The sequence below is a fragment of the Simochromis diagramma genome, unplaced genomic scaffold (assembly GCF_900408965.1).
Source record: "Simochromis diagramma unplaced genomic scaffold, fSimDia1.1 OVJJ01000753.1, whole genome shotgun sequence".
Taxonomy (NCBI): Eukaryota; Metazoa; Chordata; class Actinopteri; order Cichliformes; family Cichlidae; genus Simochromis; species Simochromis diagramma.
Genome location: NW_024387523.1, coordinates 3,706,061 through 3,725,082, shown reverse-complemented (window position 1 = coordinate 3,725,082; position 19,022 = coordinate 3,706,061). Strand labels below are relative to the sequence as shown.

The following is a 19,022-nucleotide window of genomic DNA, read 5'->3' as shown; positions in this document are numbered from 1 at the left end:
TATTCATTTTAGGGTCCGTTGTTACAGTTTGTGTATTCTGCACGTCTGTGGTACTCTACTGCATTCCCAGAATATAAAGCATACCTATCTATGGGAAGGCATTTAGCTCTGACATGCAGCTGGTCGGTGGGTCAGACCGTAAATGAACCGTTCTGGAGTTTATTTTGAACCACACTGACACCACCTCCTCTAAAGGGTCTCAGTGCTGCTGTTTTAGACAGGAGGTGGCAGTGGCAGAGCTGAAGATGATGACATTTTCATTGGACGTCAGCAGAATAGTCAGGATGAGAAAAGAGTACATCAGAGAGATGGGTCAGGCCAAGTTTGGATATCTGCAGAGGAGTGAAAATGGACATATTGGATAAAGGATGCTGAATATGGATCTGCATGGGCAGGAGGAAAAGAAGAAGACCACAGAGAAGGTACATGGATGTAGTGACAGAGGACATGCAGAGGGTTGGTGGTGACAGAGGAAGATGCCAGGGTGGGGTGAGATGGATGACTTGCTGTGGGAGCGGCTAAAAGAAGAACACCTGAGTTCAGTTATTATTCACATCTGCACAAACAAAGCAGTATTTTTCTATTAGTTTCCATGTTACAAGGAAAATAAAGATTTGTCTTCATACTTATTGAAAACCATTACGTCATCCTAAAATGTCATGGCAACCCGTTTCTTAAAAAAGCACAAAACAATCACAGAATAATTTTCTTTTTGAAAACTCCACCCATTTCCCAAAGAAAGGTTCACGAGGGTCATCCCAGGAAGACTTTCCCTCACTATTACTTACATAATTTGGATAAATATTTACAGTTCTGAGCTCATCTGCTTTGATTGTGTTTATATGAATGCTATGCCAAGCTGGTGTTCATGGCAGGGGAAGCAAACACAAGACCTCCTCACCAAGCCGATTATTTCCTGCAAGGTTTTCTAGCTCACCGAAACCCCTTTAACTAGAAATCTTCAGTTTTGACATTGAAAAGATAATGGTCCAATTTAAAAACTCCAAAACTTAAAAATAAAAACGCAAAAAGACAAAATAAACATGTGAAGTCCGCCTTAAGAGGCAGTAATGTGAAAATCTGACTGCACTTGCCTCTCCACGCCTCTGATTTTTCTCCATAAACTGAGACATTTTAGCTGTCATCCAATGATAAATGTTCCTATCACTTCCTCCTTTTGATCATCGTTTTGTTGACTTGCTGCGTCAGATCACAAGATCAACTCCAGATGAAAATAAAAGGGCCGTGTGTGCTGTTATTTGTTTGAGCTTTTCCCATGACTCTTCCTGAAATATGTTTGACCTTGTTTTCGGGGATGTAGGAGAGTCTTGTTTGGTCCCAGGAGGAGGAGGAAGGAGGCCGAAGGATGGGATTGAAGCTCCTCGGTGAATAGTCAAGATTTCACATCACCCTGCTCAGCCTCTGCTGGGACTCAGGCTCAGCTGGGATCTGCGAGCGGAGGCTGCTAAAGTAATTAAACGACGCTGCGCTGATGGATGGACCACAGAAGAAGAAAGCGGGCTACGCCTTGCGCATGATCCTAAAGTATTTTTACTGCCGACTTCTTCAAGTCATCTGAGGTCCTTGGATGACTGTTTGTGTCTACGGGGATTGATTTTTAAACGTTTGCCAGCTCAATACATTCTCTGTTTCCTCAGAATTTCCCCCGTTTGAATTGTGGGGACAATTTTAACCCTGTTGTGACATATCCAAATTAAAAATGGCTGTGGCGCCTTAACCATAAGGCATCCATAAATCTTTCTCAAAAGGAAACGTCCTCGAGTTTATTGTGAAATTATCTGAAACACAGTGGGTGAGGAATAATGTCAGATAACTATCTGTGGGTTTATAGATGTCATCCACATCAGTGCAGCAGTTGACTGACTGACTGCTGCTCGCTGAGGACGGCTCTCGACTTCACCTGCTGAATAAGCTGAGCTTGGGGGGCATCTTATGCCCTTTCAAGTCATGTGCCGAGGCAATCCTGCTCAGTGGGTCTGACTCATGAACCCTGACCGTATCACAGAGAGGGAAACTGGATGGAAACTACAACTGCATGCTTTGTCCCTTCTTAAATGCTTCCTGGAGGAGCAACACCGCCAGCATGCAGCTCAGCAGCCGCCTACAGAAGATCTCAATCGTCATCTGCGATCACTGTCTCGCTCTTCCTGGTCATGTGATGTGTCAAGAGGACATAGCTTCTGCTGTGGGAGCCAGACGCTAAGAGGAGGTGTGGTGTACCATCCCTGAGCCTCTAAAAAGACATCAAAGAGAGCTTAGGACTGCAGAATGAAGGGCTGCTGTCTGGCATGCTTAACAGAGATGTATGGAAGGATCTCATAGTGTCACCAGCTCTATAATGACTATATAGATATTGACATTTTGTGCCAGAACAATTAAATATATGATTAAACACACGCCTCTGATATGATAACAGCTTCACTGTGTTTTTTATTTAAATGTCAGGTGTGCAAAAATGGCCCTGACATATTTTTCTTTACATCTCTCAGTTATACGCAGAGTTTAAAATCATACAATCTGCAAACAATCAGCATCCGTGTAAACGTGAAAATCAGAATAAACAGTCACGGTTAGGTTGCTGTTTGTAAGATGTTTATCTCTCGTTATGCCTCGTTGACTCTAACATGTAGACGACATGACAGCTTCTAAAGAACCGAAGCCAAAATATCTTGAGCAACCCCCTGGTTGCTTCATGGGCCATGGGCTCCACCCTGTCTGTGTTAGGGGTTGGGACACGAGGCGCCTGGGATGGATGAGTGGTTAAGAAAATGGATGGACTGCAGTCTGTACTTTCAGCTATGAGATAACAAGAGTAACAGATGCTATTTTCATTTAACATGTTGAGCAGATTGGCTCATGAGATTCATGAGAAGAAATATAATTTCAAAAAGTCTTTATCTTTGTTTTCAATCAAGCATAGTCTGTGAGTAGTTTTTGGTTCTGGCTGATTCATTGTAGTCAAAAACCAGTGCATGAACGTCTTCATCAGGGCCCAACTGACTGAAGCTGATCCAGGCTGGGATACTGACATGCTGGAAGCTGGCATCCATCTCTGAGCTGCTGGTGCTGGAGCCTTGCAACATCTCTGATCCCCATAGTGGAAATCTGTTCTTGTTCTCACACATTCTCCCAGCAGCATCCAACCTTGCTGTGTCAGCAGGACAGAGCCTCCCCAACACTGCCAGATCAGTGTAGACCTTTCTGGATCAGGAGTATAACCAGACACCTTTCTGGATAATATTTAGTCCCAGTATGTCTCATGTTGAACATGTCAGGGTCCTTGCAAGCATCTCCACAGCATGCTAACACAAAGCTAGCCAAGAGCCCAGAGTGATGTGTAAATGGAGTGAATGCCAACCCCAGCCCAGCGGCCAGAGCCTGAACTTCAACAGGAACAAAAGCAGTGATGAGCAGTCAGGCTACCTGTTTATGTTTGTACTCTAGAATCACTGCGGCGATTGCCTTGAAGTCTCTTCAGGCTGTTTTTCTTTCTTGCTTTATGCATCAGCTTTGTGTTGATGCCTAAAAACGATTTCTGTCCTCATTAGGATAGGAATTTAAACTGTCAGCTGGTAATTATGTGATAATTACCAACTGCAACCGCTTCTTTCTTCTTTCACACTTGCAGGTTTTTTTCGTCATTTCCAAGCATGCACTCTTCAGGCCCGGCTGGCATTCACCCAAGCACATACCTTTGTGCAGCTTTTCACATACGTGGTTATACAAAGGTTTAAATGTGATGTGTCGATATGCCCGTGCAGTTTGAAACCTCCTCGCAATTCAACCTTCAGTTCTCAACAGACTGTATCTGCGATTACCTCATGGTTACATGAGTTTTACTTGGTGTATCAACCTTAAGAGAGCACTATTTTATTCATGGTTCTTTAAGTATGCATTCATATCATCTAAAACTTTCTGAGTAATCCTGCAAACAAACAGAGATAAAGCAAAAATAAACAGATAAAGCGAACCAATTACATAACCTGGATGTCAGAGATGATTTTACTCCCTGTAATAATAACATACTTTATGTGACTTTGCCTGTGAGATAACATTTTAACCCCAAAACACAAGAAGATTTAGATGCATGTGAAGAAATGCCTAAAACTTTTAATTAAGTGTTCCACGACTAGTTTGAACTTATGCTGTACTTTATCTGTGTCTTAACTGTGTCTGAGGCTAGTTTCCATATGGAGATGCAACCACAAGTCCATTGTTTTCACTAAGCTCTGACAGGCCGCCTTCAGGGAGCAGAAATAGAAAGATGGAAAACAACGCAGCAGATAAGAAAGGCTCGATTTCCAGCAGAGGTCAGCAAGGTTGAAATTAAGCTTCCAGCAATGCTTCACTTTCTGCTAAAGGAGATGTTATTTAACACTTGACACTTTGACAACTTGCTGGTTTATAACAGCACAACGAAATCATTCATTCAGATCTCGGAGCGGCCCAGGCAAGCCACAGTTATCCACATTTGGACACTAATCGTCCCGTGTCGATCGTTTTTAGGTTCAGAGTTGTAAACCAAATCCATTTAAAGGCAGTCAGGCAGGTAAAGATGCAGAACAAATCAATCAGAAGTACAGCGAAGGATTTTGACATAAATTACCGTACTCTAACTCGGTATTGTCAAAAGATTACCAGAGAAGAAATTGAAAGTCAGACAGCCATGCCAACAACAATGGTTGGTTATACAACGCCAAGGAAGATTTTTTCCCCTGATTTTGAAAAGCAGCTTGTTGAGTATATTACTAGGTCAGCTGACATTTATTTTGGTCTGTCACCAAGTGAGGTCAGAAAGCTTGCCTACCAGGTTGCTGTGGCACACGAACTGAAGTTTGTGCCTTTGTGGGCAGAAAAAGAAAAGGCCAGCAAAGAGTGGTTTACAGGCTTTTTAAAGCGGCATACAACATTGTCACTGAGAAAGCCAGAAGCAACTAGCCTTGCCAGGGCAAGTAGCTTCAACAGAGAGAATGTCAATGCTTTCTTTGACAACTTAGAGAAAGTGTTATGCAAATATGAGTTTGGACCAGGAGACATTTGGAATGTTGATGAAACTGGGGTCACCACTGTACATAAACCAGACAAAGTGTTGGCCAGACGTGGATTCAAGCAAGTAGGGTCATTGACCTCTGTTGAAAGGGGAACCCTTGTCACACTGGCCTGTGCTGTCTCAGCCAAAGCGAATAATTTACCTCCATACTTTATTTTCCCGCGTGTCCACTTCCGTGACCATTTCCTGATCAACGGGCCACCCGGCAGCAAAGGAGGGGCAAATTCCTCTGGATGGATGAAAGACACACACTTTGTTGACTTCCTGCAACATTTCAATGAACATACAAAGTGTTCAAAGGAGAAGCCCTGTTTACTCCTTTTGGACAAGCACGAGTCTCATCTGTCCATTGATGGACTCAATTATGCCAAAGAAAATGGCATAATGCTGTCATTCCCACCCCACTGCTCACATCGGCTCCAACCATTAGACAGGTCTGTCTACGGGCCACTAAAGAGGCACATCAACAGCACGTGTGATGCCTGGACGAGGAACAACCCTGGGAAGACAATGTCTATTTATGACATTCCTGGGATTGTGGCAATTGCATATCCTCTGGCTGCAACCCCATTGAGCATTCAGGCTGGTTTTAGGGTGGCTGGGATTCAACCTTACAACAGAAATGTATTTCTGGAAGCCGGGTTTGCACCATCCTACGTCACAGATCGCCCTATTCCGGACCCTGCCCTGCCAGGCCCCAGCACCAACTCTGCACTGCCAGGCCCCAGCACTACCTCTGCACTGCCAGGCCCAAGCACCAACTCTGGGATTTATGTGCAAGCCAGAGAACATTTGAGTTTAAAGTTCAAACTAAAGTTTTCTTTCTACTTAATGTTTTGATTAAAATGTGTATTGGATTGAAATAATTGTTTTTTTTTCCAAATTCTCTTGGCATAATTGTTCAAATTTCCAGTTTTGGTTTGGATTTAACAATTAAAATCAATAATCATAATTAAGTATTTGTGTTCATATTTTAAGATAATCTAGTGTGACAACTTACCTGCCGATGGGGCAAATTGTCACAAGTGCACATTCTCCATTCAACAGTCTACAACTCCGTAATGAGATAAGATATGAAAATGTAATGAATACATCATATGTGCCCGAGACTTCCTTCTTTCATTTGGTGAAACATTTATTACGTTGTGATGTATGGTGCTCAGTAAAAGTTAGTCAGTGTGAAGAGTGTGACAACTTACCCCGCTCTCCCCTACATGCAAACAAAAACACGAAAAAAAGAACACAAAAGAAACAAACCAAAAAAATAAATAAATAAAGGACACCCAATCTGTGGAAGAGGGGAAAAGGGAAAAAAAAAACAACAACAACAACAACGAGGAGAGGTCCCTGCCCTATGGGGCTGAGTGAGTCTTATTTTGTCCACTGTTTTTGGTGGTGTTTTGGTGTACCAGTGTACCTGCACATGTGATGTGACAATAAGTGATTTGATTTGAGAGTTCAAACTCACTGCTGTAATAACTTATAATGATTAATATAATAACTAGAATATTGGCCACATATATTTACACTGACTTTAGTCTCATGAACAACATTAACTAATTGTTCAGGGCCCTGGAGTGCGACCAATTTGGTCTTGTGATAATAACAGAAACAGATGCATCTATGTCATTATCTCTGAGCTTTTAAACTTAGCATAATTATAAAAACATGAGTATAAAAGGTGTTAAAACTCTGATGCCATCTTGGAATACTGCACTTTGTTCATGTCATTACAACATTTCTCTCTTTCTAATCATACATCTAGATGTTATGTCAACACACATTTAATCTACATTATAAGAGTGCCTTTGTGATAAATGTGTCTTTCATTCTTGAATTAACTGGTTAAATATTTAATCGAACTAAACCCTAAAGATGGAGTCAGAAGACAACAGTCACCTGAAGGGGCTGAAGATTGTAAAGACCCTACAGAACAATCAGTAAATGTGAGTAAATCTGTGATTCTGCGAGTAACACACTGGGTTCAGTTTGGAGGTTGAACTCTCACTCACCAGGATTGACAGCTGTCTGTGCCACAGTTAAACTCATGCAGTGCTAATTTAAAAACTCTCAAATATTTTGGACAATTTATATTTTTCTATCACAAAAAATACACGTCTTCATTGAAGTAAACACACAAAACAATTAATATCTATTTTTAAATATAATTTTTCCTTTATTTTAATTAGCAAATTACAAATAAAAAAACAACCCACCTAACAGGCCCTGCTCAACCCCTCACTTGAATTTTTGATTTTCAGTTTAAGGCAATTAAATTGAAAAAATCCTCTTTGAGGAACTCTAAGCGCTGAGCTATTCTCTCCATTGGGTCTCTTTGGGGCTGCTGAAGGGACAAGGTCCAAAACGGCGGTACCTGCTCCACGTCACGGGTTCTATTTATGGACTCACCTGGCAACTTTAGTGATGTCACTGCTGATGTTGTCACTGGTGGTGTGACCTCATGACTCATTCATGCTATCTGAACTGTGGTGTAATTATGAGGTCACAGGGGGACGTGAATTTATTCACAAAAGTTATTTCACTAATTGAAGAGAATGAGACTGAAAGGAGGCGTGAGAAAGCACCACAGAGTGCCCTTGGCAACCTACGTCTAGGTGTAGGTATAGGTCTTGCCATAACGGGCACCATCTTCGGCGCAGCTTACCTGTCCACCTTGATTGGCTTATTTTGACATAATAACTATACTGTGCTCTCATTTATGTTCAGCTTTATATTTGTAATTTGCTAATTAAAATAAAGAAAAATTATATTTAAAAATATATATTAATTCCTCTGTGTGTTTACTTCAATGAAGACGTGTATTGACATGAACAAAGTGCAGTATTCCAAGATGGCATCAGAGTTTTAACACCTTTTATACTCATGTTTTTATAATTATGTTACGTTTAAAAGCTCAAAGATAATGACATAGATGCATCTGTTTCTGTTATTATCACAAGACCAAATTGGTCGCACTCTAGGGCCCTGAACAATCAGCTAAGCCCCAAACTGCACTCTCGTTGCTGTAAATCACTAATCTAAAAATCAAAAGTACAAGAGATTGCTGTAGAACAGCCAGACCTGTTTTGTGTAATAAGACTGTTATCTCTCACAATAAAAAACACCACACTGCTGAGTTTAACTTCAGGAATCCAGCTCGATCTCCAGCAGCTGAATTACTGCTTCGCCTTGGTCAGTATTTCCAAATCATTTCCTGAAGTGACAGGAAATGAAGCTCAGATATGCTGTTAAGTGGCATAGCACACATTGCTCATTCATGCTTCATTATTCACACACACCCCAAGGTTGAACATGTGGAATGTATTCTGGTGCGAGCCTGAGTTTCCAGCCAGATCGCATTACGTAGTCTGAAGTGTTTCTGGATGTGACTCTGGGCTGAGTCATGGGCTGACATGTAGCCCAGGGCCCAGACGCAGTCTCTTTACTATCTATCTGTCAGACAGCTCATGTAGCTCATGAGGGAATAACACTGCTGGGAGAAACCTGCGCGCCATGTCTGCAAACTGGTGCAAAAGCATGTCATTCGTCATAAATCAGCAGCCCAGGTACGGACCGAAAAACAGGAAATGAAACACACGCCTGCAGGTATGAAGCACGGTTTATAGTAGCTGTCTAATGGTAGTGCTAAAAATAAGAGACATTCTCACTGTGAACGCAGGCACCACATTGGATGAGTGGGCGACCAATATGCCAAAGGTCAGTGTAGGGGCCACTCCAGACCCCCACCCCCACTCTCTCCCTGCCTTCCTGTACATTCACTCTAACGTTCTATGAAATAAGGGCAGAAATATCAAAAATAAATCTTCATTGTGCTGATAAAAATGTGACTAAAGGGTTAGTCACATTTATGTGGAAATGTCTGTTTTGTTGTCTCAGGCCTTCATAGAAATATTACACTTGAAATAAACTTTGTAGATTATAAGTATATTTCTGTATTAAAGTAAAATAATATATCGACTGAACAACTACACCACTTTGAGCCATCAATTTCCTGATTTTTAATCAATTATTTAGGAGCGCCAAGCACCTACAGTCAGATATAGCGGATAAGAGCCGAGTTCTAAGGTAGAAAAATATGCTTGTCTTTTTTCCCCATTCATTTATAATGTTTATGTAATGTGTTTTGTTTATTTTATTTTGATTTTTTGGTATTATCTGCATCTCTTTATTAAAATTGAACTACCATAAAAATTACAGATTGTTCGTCTCTTTGTAAATGAGCCAACTTAAAAATTCAGCAGGTGATCCAATAATAATTTCACCCACTGTAACCAAACTAAATATAAAATCAATAATCAAAGGTCTGTTGTGATGACATCATCGTGGCTTTCTTTTACACATTTCCTGAAGCTCTACAAATATTTTCTAATCGAAAATCCACCTTCTCTTTGATTTAAAAGATCATTTTCCTTGTTTATCTCATAAATTCATATAAAACGTCTGGTTGAACTGCGGTTCGATGCCCTGCAGCACTCATTTTGCTTCCTTATGGATAACACCAGAGCCATTTCTCATTTAATGGCTATGGGAACACTGGTGACTCGTATGTCTAAATTGAGTGCCATATACGTATAGATGGATGCCTCGAGACCACTTTTACGTGGTCTCGGTCTTGTCTTGGTCTCGCTGTCTCGGTCGTGCTGTCTCAGATCGACACAGTTGTCGGGAGATTTGGAGTCAACAGTATCCATGACCCACAACGTAACGTTCGATAATGTGTCATGCGCAAAAGCATCAGCTCTAAGAGCCGTGCTTAGAGAGTGCTTTGTAGTGAATCAGAGTCGACTCCCATTGAGCGAGAGCCGGCTCCTCACTTAATTTCCTTTCGCTGCTCAGCTCTCACACAGTGGCTCAGCTATGCTCCAGTTCCTCCATATTGTGGCCAATCACATGCGAGGATATATATCATTATGTGAAAAACAGAGAGGGTGAGAGACGCGACAGTCAAGTGGGGTGTGCGTCTGTCCTCTCAGTAAGTGAGTGAGACAGTAGACAGCGGTGAGGAGGACTGTGCGAGTGCATCGCAAAAACACATAAATATGCCTGACACCTGTAAATGAAGCAGCATCTGGCTGCAGTTTAAAGACTTTTTTGTCTCGGTCTCGTCTCGACTTTGTTTTGGTCTTGACTCGGTCTGTCTTGGTCTGGTCTTGGTCTCGATACCCTCTGGTCTTGGTATTGTCTTGGTCTTGGTTTAGGCGGCCTTGACTACAAGTCTACATATACGTTCCAAGATGGTGAAGATTTGCTGGTGTTGCTCTGTGTGTGTGGAATTTTTTTTTTGACAAGATAATAATTCAAATGAGTTCAATAATTTGCGTTCAGTAATTTTTTTATATGTAAGAGTTAAGATATAAAGAATAACATAATTTTTACATTGCCAAATGTTCAGGTAGGATGTAGTGAGAGTAGGGAGGAGATTCTTAGTGGGACTGAACAGGACTGACAAGATTAGAAATGAACAGATCAGAGGGACAGCTCAGGTTGAGTGGTTTGGAGACAAAGTTAAAGAGGCGAGGTTGAGATGGTTTGGAAGGATAGTGGATATATCAGACAAGGGATGTTGAATATAGAGCTCCCGGCCAGAGGGGAAAAGGAGAAGACCACAGAAACCTCTGAAAATGTGGGATTGTGCATAAAAATGGTTCTACTTCTTAAATAGTTCATGCAGGATTTTTGTAAACCTCCCTGAATCATACCGAAGGTCAATCAAGTCTTCAATCACATTTCGATTGTTCGATTTCTAACCCACTGTGGTGGTGTACAGTGTTTGGACAAAAATTATGTCTTTGTGTCAAACATAATAGAGTTTCAGCATTTTCAGTCTGAAAACCCTAAATGTCCTTTATCGAAGTGGGAGTTCCTTAAATAACAAGTCGTGGGTCATCATGACTTTTCCAGGATTTATCCTCTGAGAACAGAAAGGAGTAAAAAATAATGCCAATCCATCTGGTAGATGTTGAAGTATTTAAGTCATGAACCAAAACATTGGCTTGGCACAGACCCTGGTAAACACATTCATTTTCCATCTAGTTTTTGTTGACCAGAAAAGAAGTGTCAGCTTCACAACAGCACTGAAGAAAAAAGTCAGCCCCCCAGTTTTCAGACTATATGAATGTCTCTGCAAAAAATATTCACCTAGCAGATGTTGAAATATTTCAATCTGGACCAAAGTGGTGGAACGACTGGCCATCGATAGCCGGCATCCAGAGTCCAGCTAAAAAAACTGCCCGTTACAGGAACGGAGCAGTAAAAACAGTCAGTGTGTCATTTCTACCAGATGAAATGTGACTGCGGGATGGAGCTGTGGTGGAAACCAAGGAATGTATTCCAGGAATCTTCCCAGTCGGTCCCTCCATCATATGTGTTTGTCAGCAGCTCTGTTTCCTCAGAACGCCGGACTCAATCTCTCCCGTGATGTTTTAGTAAAGCATGACTAATAACATTGTCACAGCAACACTCAGGTATCCAGCTTTTGAGTTACTCATGAGGTATTTAAATGTGTGTTTTTAATCGAAATATCCATATAGGGAAGAACTGAGTGGAGGCTCGCTAAAAGAGCCTCAAAGGACCAGTTTTGTTTGGTTTCTACAACAACAAAAATCCATGACGCTGAAGGTAAAGGAGCTCAGATTTGTACAGTTCACACAGTAAAATGTAACGAATGTGGTATTAAGCATGGACTAACTCCTTCAGAGGCCCAAAATAGTCTGTTAGGCTAAAATGTTTCAGTTTTTTACTTGGGAGCAAACAAATAACATCTCAGCATTTTTACCAGAAATGCTGAGATGTTATTTAAAAGTCATATGCACCGTTTCCTGTTACATTAAGATTGCCTTTGACTGGAAGTATTTTTATTGCATTCCACATGTTATTATCACGAAATCATAGACCTCAGTATGTCCCTGCAGTTTAATCCAAGGATCATGTTCAAACAGAATCATGCTGATCCTGATGTTTTGCCTCGTCCTTAACCAAACACCTGTGAAGCACCCAAGGGGCTAAAAGATGACTCCACTTAAGGGTCGTTCTAAAAGACAGTGAAACCCCTGTGACTCCCATGATAAAATATCTTTTTTGTAAATACCTTAGAAGCTGTTAAATTGGCTCATGCCAATGAACTTCTATTTAAGGCTTCAGTCACACAGGCCTAGGACTGGTCAGCGATTCCCAGTTGCTGGGAAAACGTGTGCATTACATGACCGGTTGCGGAGTGATTACTGAAGGTTGCTGGCAGTCACTAGTATCTAATTAGTCAATAAGAGGTATATGGGGCTGCACCCATACCTTCTTGTGATTGCTTTTGTTGCTTGCACGAAGTCGTGGTTATCAGTAGTTTGCATGGAAGACGCCAGCTTGTCTACAAACCTCTTTCCTGTCTGTAAAGGTGTGTACTTCAAAGGTGAAAATTCTCCATTGACTATTTGCATGCACTTCTTTAAGTTTCATTCCTCTTCAGAGAGTAAGTAGCGAGTGTTTGCAAGCAAGTCGGTATCTTCGATGCACACTGTGGGCGACTGCGACAGTCTGCTAGCAACCAAAGCAATCCCAGTGAGGCTTTTAATGCAGCATCCTCTGCACCTGGTGGTAACCAGGAGCCTGCATGGGAAACGCGCATTTTTCCTTAGCAACCAGAGGTCAGCAGGGAGGTCGGAGAGTAGTCTTTAGGCCTGCATGGCCTTCTGTGCATTTTGAATCTAATTATATTACAAATAATGTGGATGATACAGCCTGTATAAGTTTGTGCTTATGGATAGCCAGAATTCATATTCATAGACATAGACAGAGGAATTTGGGGACATTAACACAAACAAACATAAGAGGACATGTGTGGAGTCTTCTAAAAAGACAACAGCATGTCGCTTTATAAAATGCTGATTAGCTGAACAGGAAAGAGAAGTGATCAATGTCAGATATTTGCATTCAGCCATCTCCCAGCAATGCATTGCTACAGCTTTAAAATATATAACAAGGTGACTTTACTTTACATTCATAAACTTAATTAGCATAACGTGAACTTGTCTGGCAAAGGTAGCAAGTGAAAGCTAATTAATGTTTAAATCCTGCCCTCAATTTCCAAAACTTTCTGACTGGTTCTGCACTGACCCCTGGATATGGAGTAATTGTACAGCATTTGCTCAGCCTGGTATGTTTATGTATAAAAGCCCAACCTTAACAGGGAAATAACCACGACAATGTCAAGTGTCACCCTGCTCCTGTCTTCTAGCACCACCCAGTGGAAAAAAGGGATGCTAGATGGTTCATCTTTCAAACATTTCACAAAATACCTTAATAGTATTCAAGTATTTTATCAAGTAAAGCCATTCAAGTTTAGGACTAACCAATCTGAACGACCATGTGCCTGACAACCATCAGACTGTGCTCTTGTGTACTTAAACATTTTTATGAAAACAAGCTGAGAACTGACAGACGAAAATGTGCATAAACACTGTTGATATTTGCACTCATGTATGTGCTGTATGTGTGGGAATGTTAGGCTAAACGAAGCTTCCCGTCATGACATTTTAATAACAGTCGCATACCTCGATAGTTTTAAAAACCAAAACATATTCTTGCTGAAGTATTTTATTTTTTTGTCAAACAAACAATGTCATAAAAGAATTTGGGGTATTTGAGGGTAATCTGACCGTGTGATGCTTAACAAAAAAAGATTTTCTTACAATGGGAAACAAGAAAATTAGCTACACAATAAATACAGTCATTTTCTTTAAAAAACAAAAAAAGAAAACACTATACAAGATGATGTGTTACTGGCAGAGAGCGCCAGTAGGCGACAAGTAACAAGCAACACCGTATATCTACTGAAGGTAGATCAAAAAGTGAACCCCATCCAGTGGTAGGCGGTGAGGGGAATGTTTCAACTGATGTACACAGTACAGGCTGAAATATGACGACAACAACAACAACGAAAAGTGATAAAAAAAAATAAAAAGAGTCCAGAAATGTATCCTCATGTGTCCAGGTCCTCCAGGTGTTTTAAGTCGAGTAATCCTGCACATAAAAATAGGAGCCGAGTCACACTTAACAGTTATTCATCAATCAGTCGACTAAAGTAATTATTACTTAAATTAAAAGAAATACTTCTTTCAGTTATTTTTAGGGTAAGGAAGACAAAAACATCATAGATGACAGGAATCTGGATTATTTAAGGTTTCAGGCTGTTGGTCAGATGATCGAAACTTCTGAATTTAAACGATCAGCTGCCATTTTATTAAAAGATAAAATGATTAACATCATTTTTTTTAAATGCCCAAATTTGGAAAATTCATGTCGCAGCTGCCAAAACGATACAAACACAACCTGTAATGTCTAAAACATATTTTATTGACCTGAACTTTCTTATTTATGTATAAATAAGAAATAAAAATACAGCAAGGCATCTAGCCTCTATAAAACGAAGAGCTCTATCCAAGAGATTCAATAAAGCAAAAGTAAAGCAAAACAGTCACTACAAGTAATAGAAGCAGCAAAGTAAATGTCAAAGACATTAAAGTGTCTCAGTGTAATAGAACAGTGAACTTACGGCTCTGGGTTTCTTGTTAACCTTCATGTCAAACCTGAAACAAGAACAAAGACAGCATTAGTCATCTTACATTAAAATCCTGCTTCTGATGGGAATTATGGAGAAAAACAGTACCACTACTGGACTATGAAGAAGCCTAAAAATGAATAAATAAATAAATAAATAAGGCTGGTAACAATAAAACTACATGACCGCATGATTGTTCTTGCTCATACAGAACCTCCTAACCAATCTGTCATCTAACGAGCAACCCAGCAAGCGGAGCTGAAGAAGCAAAACTGAAATGAATCTGTGGGAAAGCCCATCAACAAGCAAGAAAATTTACTGACGCTCAGAGTGCTGGATGCTGGCATGCATTTAAGAAAATATGTACATATCAAAGAATGAAGTGTTGGACATGCAGTATGACTGAGTATAAAAATAACAAGCAGGCTTCAATTCAAACTAACCGTACAGAGGGAGAAGATTAATAATTAAAGTCAAATCATGCATAAAAAAAGTGAAAACATGTAAAAATAAAAAGTAAAAATTGAAATGAAAAGTTAAAATTAAAAAAGGTTCGAATTAAAACATGCAAAAATAAGTAAAAATCAGAAATTAAATTAAAACTTAAAATAAAATAGATGTAAAAATAAAGTAAACATATGCAAAAATTGAAGAATAAAAAATTATTCAAATCAAATAAAAGAAGAAAACTTAAAAAAAAAAAAGAAGAAAAAATAAAAAGTTGAAATCAAAATTTAAAAAAAGAAAAAGCAAAGATTTAGAGAAGAATATACAAATAAAAATAGTAAGAGGACATAGAGGAGAGGAAAACGGTGGATACTTTGATGATGGGCTTAGTAGCAGGCAGGATGTAAACGTGACAGGAGCAGGAAGTAAAATTCAGACTTACTCAAAGTCATAATCAAACATGGCAGAAGGACTGAGGGAGCAGCATTAGGGGAGGGAAGAGAGCAGCAGCTGTTAGTTTACCAACCTGAGCCTAAAGCCCTACGAGTATATAAAACTGCAGCCCAGACTTTAGAGAGTGAGAGCACCACCCCATCACGCTGTGTTAGGAGGAGAACCTGCTGTGTTAATATGTAGGCATAAACAGTGAGGCCCGAGTCAACAAAAAAAAACACGTCGACATGACACGTTAAACCTAATTTGTCTTAACAAACTTGTCATTTATTGACCCTCTGATCACCCACTTTGAATACGTCTAATTTTGGTCAAGCACGGTAAATTTAAGAAAAAATAAACAGACTTTTGAGTAATGTTTACTAGTGAAACCATGTACACTCCCTGTTGGGGACAGTAACACCAAGAAGCTAAACCCAATCCTTTTTATTTTAGAAGCTCAGAAGTAAAGAAAAAACAATAACCAGGTTATTCTGAGATTGTAAAGCTTGGTGATGTGGACCAGAAATCTCTCAACATATTTTAGGCTGAATACCAAAATAATACCCTCCATTCTGTCTGAAAGCAGAAGCTCAAATGTCACAAACACTTCAATTAACCTGTTGTAAGACATCTGTGAAGTTGTCACACTGCAGACGAAAGAAAAAAAAGAAGAAGAAAAAAAAAGCAGCAACTTTATCTCAGAAAACATATGATTCGTCTACTGTTGCCTCAACTGGTTAGTCTGTGCTATATCACGACTTTGGTTTTTTCTTTGCTTTATGATTGCTTTTGTCATGTGCGAGAACGTCAGCACATCCAAAATGTCTTTTTTTTGGCTTGTTGTGCACTGACTAATTACGACCAACTCTCGTGTCTCCAGCACAGCTGTGTGTACTTGGGCTGGATATGCAAGTGTACAAGCAGATCTGCAAGTGTCAGATAACAGAGGGAGATGCTGAAACAGGAGAACAAAGTGATACGTTCAGTAAAAAAAACAAACAAACAAACAAACAAACAAACAAACAAGCAAGCCCCAATAATCGCATTCATTTCCCTGCTATTACATTTTCCGTTTTTTGATTTTTTTGTTTTCCCCTCAACTGTGACATCTGTAATCGAGGAGAAGACTGTGGATTGCAAAGTGTGAATATTTCTTCACAGCTAAATCTGTCCAGGAGAATGCTCATTCATTCAACCGTGAGAAAATGTAATAGTCTACTGGAAGAGAAAATACTCCTTTTATACTGGCCTCCCCCCAAAATACCGTTAAATACCCCCCCACTGTGTACACACTCACACACCAAGGCAGCAAAAAAACAACACGGGAGCTTCTGGAATCCAAGTTGCAAACTTATTCTAGCCATACTAGATCACTTTTTGTGATCTCTCTGTGAACAACGCAATTCAATGAGCTCTTGCAGGTACAGGCAGTAAAATGAGAAATAGATTCCCTGGTGTCTCTGATTGAAGCCACAGGGGTTTCCTTACTAGTAGAAACTCTGATGTATACAGAAATTTTGCGCAAACATGTTCTGTAACCTGCTTGTCAAGAGCAGTCTACATGAACGGCTATGGATGTAGCTCTGTAATCCAAAAAAACGCAAGGATATTTTAACAACATGCTGATCCCACCGTGTCTCATTCCTTTATTTAATACCTGTGTCTGTTTTTGTTCTTCCTCTTCTTGTGACTCCCGTGGTGGCTGCCTGAGGAGGAGGAGGAGGCAGCCTTCTGAGGCTTCAGGTCCTGCAGCGTTGAGTCCACATCCTCCGTGTCCTCCTGGCTGGGCTCGTTTTCTTGGTTCTGGAGATCTGGAGAGGTATCGCTTTCTGTGCCGCTGCCTGCCTCACCTGAAGAAATCAAAACAACAGCATAAATGACAAAAATTACTACCAGTCCACAAAATATAAACTTTTAATGCTGCTTAGCTCAAAAGCAAAACTCACGCTTTTCATTCATGTGATCTGGTATACCACCGAGTGCACACACGGCCTGTAAAAATGTCACCGATTGAACAGTTTAGTAAATGCTTTTTGTTATTATGCAGCATATCTGTTTAAAATAATAAGCAAAAGACTTACTGCAACCGATGTAACAGATGACTTGCTGAATAAACGCTCGGCTTCTTTGAATTTCCTATTTCGTCTATCAGTCTTACTATTAGAGTTCCTGTTAAATTAAAACAAGCAAACAAAAATGTAAAAAATTTAAACAATGGTTTGGTCCAAAAGTGGCTCCAAATGCCCACACTGGGCCTCAGAAAAAAATGGCATATTTCAAATTATTTTAAGTTTTTCCTTACGAAAAGAAAAGAAAGTTCTTCAGACTTTTTTTTGCTTCAACATCAACTAGATGTAGTTTTTTTTTTTTCTTCGTAATTTTACTGGAACTTGATTTCAGCCATCGGCTGTACTCTTCCTCCTCCTGCTGGCTTGTATGTAATTAATAGAAGTCAATGGCTCACTTTTCATTTAGTGTAAATGAATTTCCACAAAGCTGCTTACTTTTGGTTGGTGAGGTATCTGTCCCATCCTCTGATGATGTTGCCATACATCTGGGTGTCTTCTAGATAGCTGCCTTCAAATGCATATATTTGTCTTTCCAAGTTCACCAATGTCTCCTGTGACAGTGAAGAATGTGGAGGAAAAGAATAAAAGTTAGATATCTGAGTTTTAGTCATTACATTAATCAACCTGGCTGGTAAACTTTTAACAGACATTTATTTTCCAATTTCATTGTACTAATGTACTATGTATGACTGTGCAATGACAATAAAGAGTTATCTATTTATTTATATACACAAAAATTAGAAGAATAAAATATGTCCCTTTTGAAGTGTTAATTGTTCACTTGCATTTGCAGAAAGGATTCAGTGAGCGCGCAAAAGTGAAGATAGCGACAGACCTGTCGCTATGCTGATTTATTATTCCTCATGCCAGAGAGGTAAAAATATCATAGGTATCCGGCTGGATGTACACAATACACATGTGACACCAACTTCTCGCGAGAACTTGGCCAAGCAGGGCGGCTGCTAAAATTTAGCTACGCTAAGTTGTTAGAATATTTTGTCAAAAGCGCTGCTGTGAAGTCGGTATACGTAAAACACTTAAAAGAAATATCCAGAGAGCTCGAACGGAGTCTTGTTACTACTAACACTACTCCTAATCAAACGTTATCAGCCAAACAACGCTGTCGACCCGCTAACTAAGTTAGCTGCTACCGTTAGCTCCGGCTAACATTAGTTTAGCATGTAGCGGGGCCTCGGCTAGCTTCGCGCACGAGAAATTTTCCCGCGGTGAAATATTAAATGCGACTTTTATTTTTAAGGAAACCACCTTAACGTCTACTTACGGCGAGTTCTTGTTTCCTCTTTACGAGCTCAGCGAGCTCCCGGCGAGTGTCCGGGATCTGCGGCGGAGTCGCCTTCGCATGCATCGCCATGACGGATGGCCGATTAATCTGGAAACAAACAGAAACTCGGTACAATAAAGAAGCCCG

The 19,022-nt window shown here is 40.2% G+C and overlaps 1 protein-coding gene across 2 annotated transcripts; it reads right to left on the bottom strand.

Moving 5' to 3' along the window:
• Positions 1-13,662: 13,662 nt before the first annotated feature.
• On the bottom strand, positions 13,663-19,018 carry meaf6 (MYST/Esa1-associated factor 6). 2 transcript variants are annotated; one of them, XM_040021209.1, is made up of 8 exons: positions 18,876-19,018; positions 18,029-18,144; positions 17,606-17,693; positions 17,471-17,516; positions 17,182-17,374; positions 15,532-15,561; positions 14,637-14,670; positions 13,663-14,104 (listed from the first exon to the last, which is right to left on the bottom strand). In XM_040021209.1, exons 1-8 carry the CDS (start codon positions 18,963-18,965, stop codon positions 14,090-14,092), a joined length of 612 nt encoding a protein of 203 aa, XP_039877143.1. In that variant the 5' UTR covers positions 18,966-19,018; the 3' UTR covers positions 13,663-14,089. The 2 variants fall into 2 exon arrangements, with proteins under 2 accessions (XP_039877143.1, XP_039877144.1); XM_040021210.1 differs by lacking the exon at positions 15,532-15,561 and having other exon boundaries at positions 18,876-19,012.
• Between the last annotated feature and the right edge of the window lie 4 nt (positions 19,019-19,022).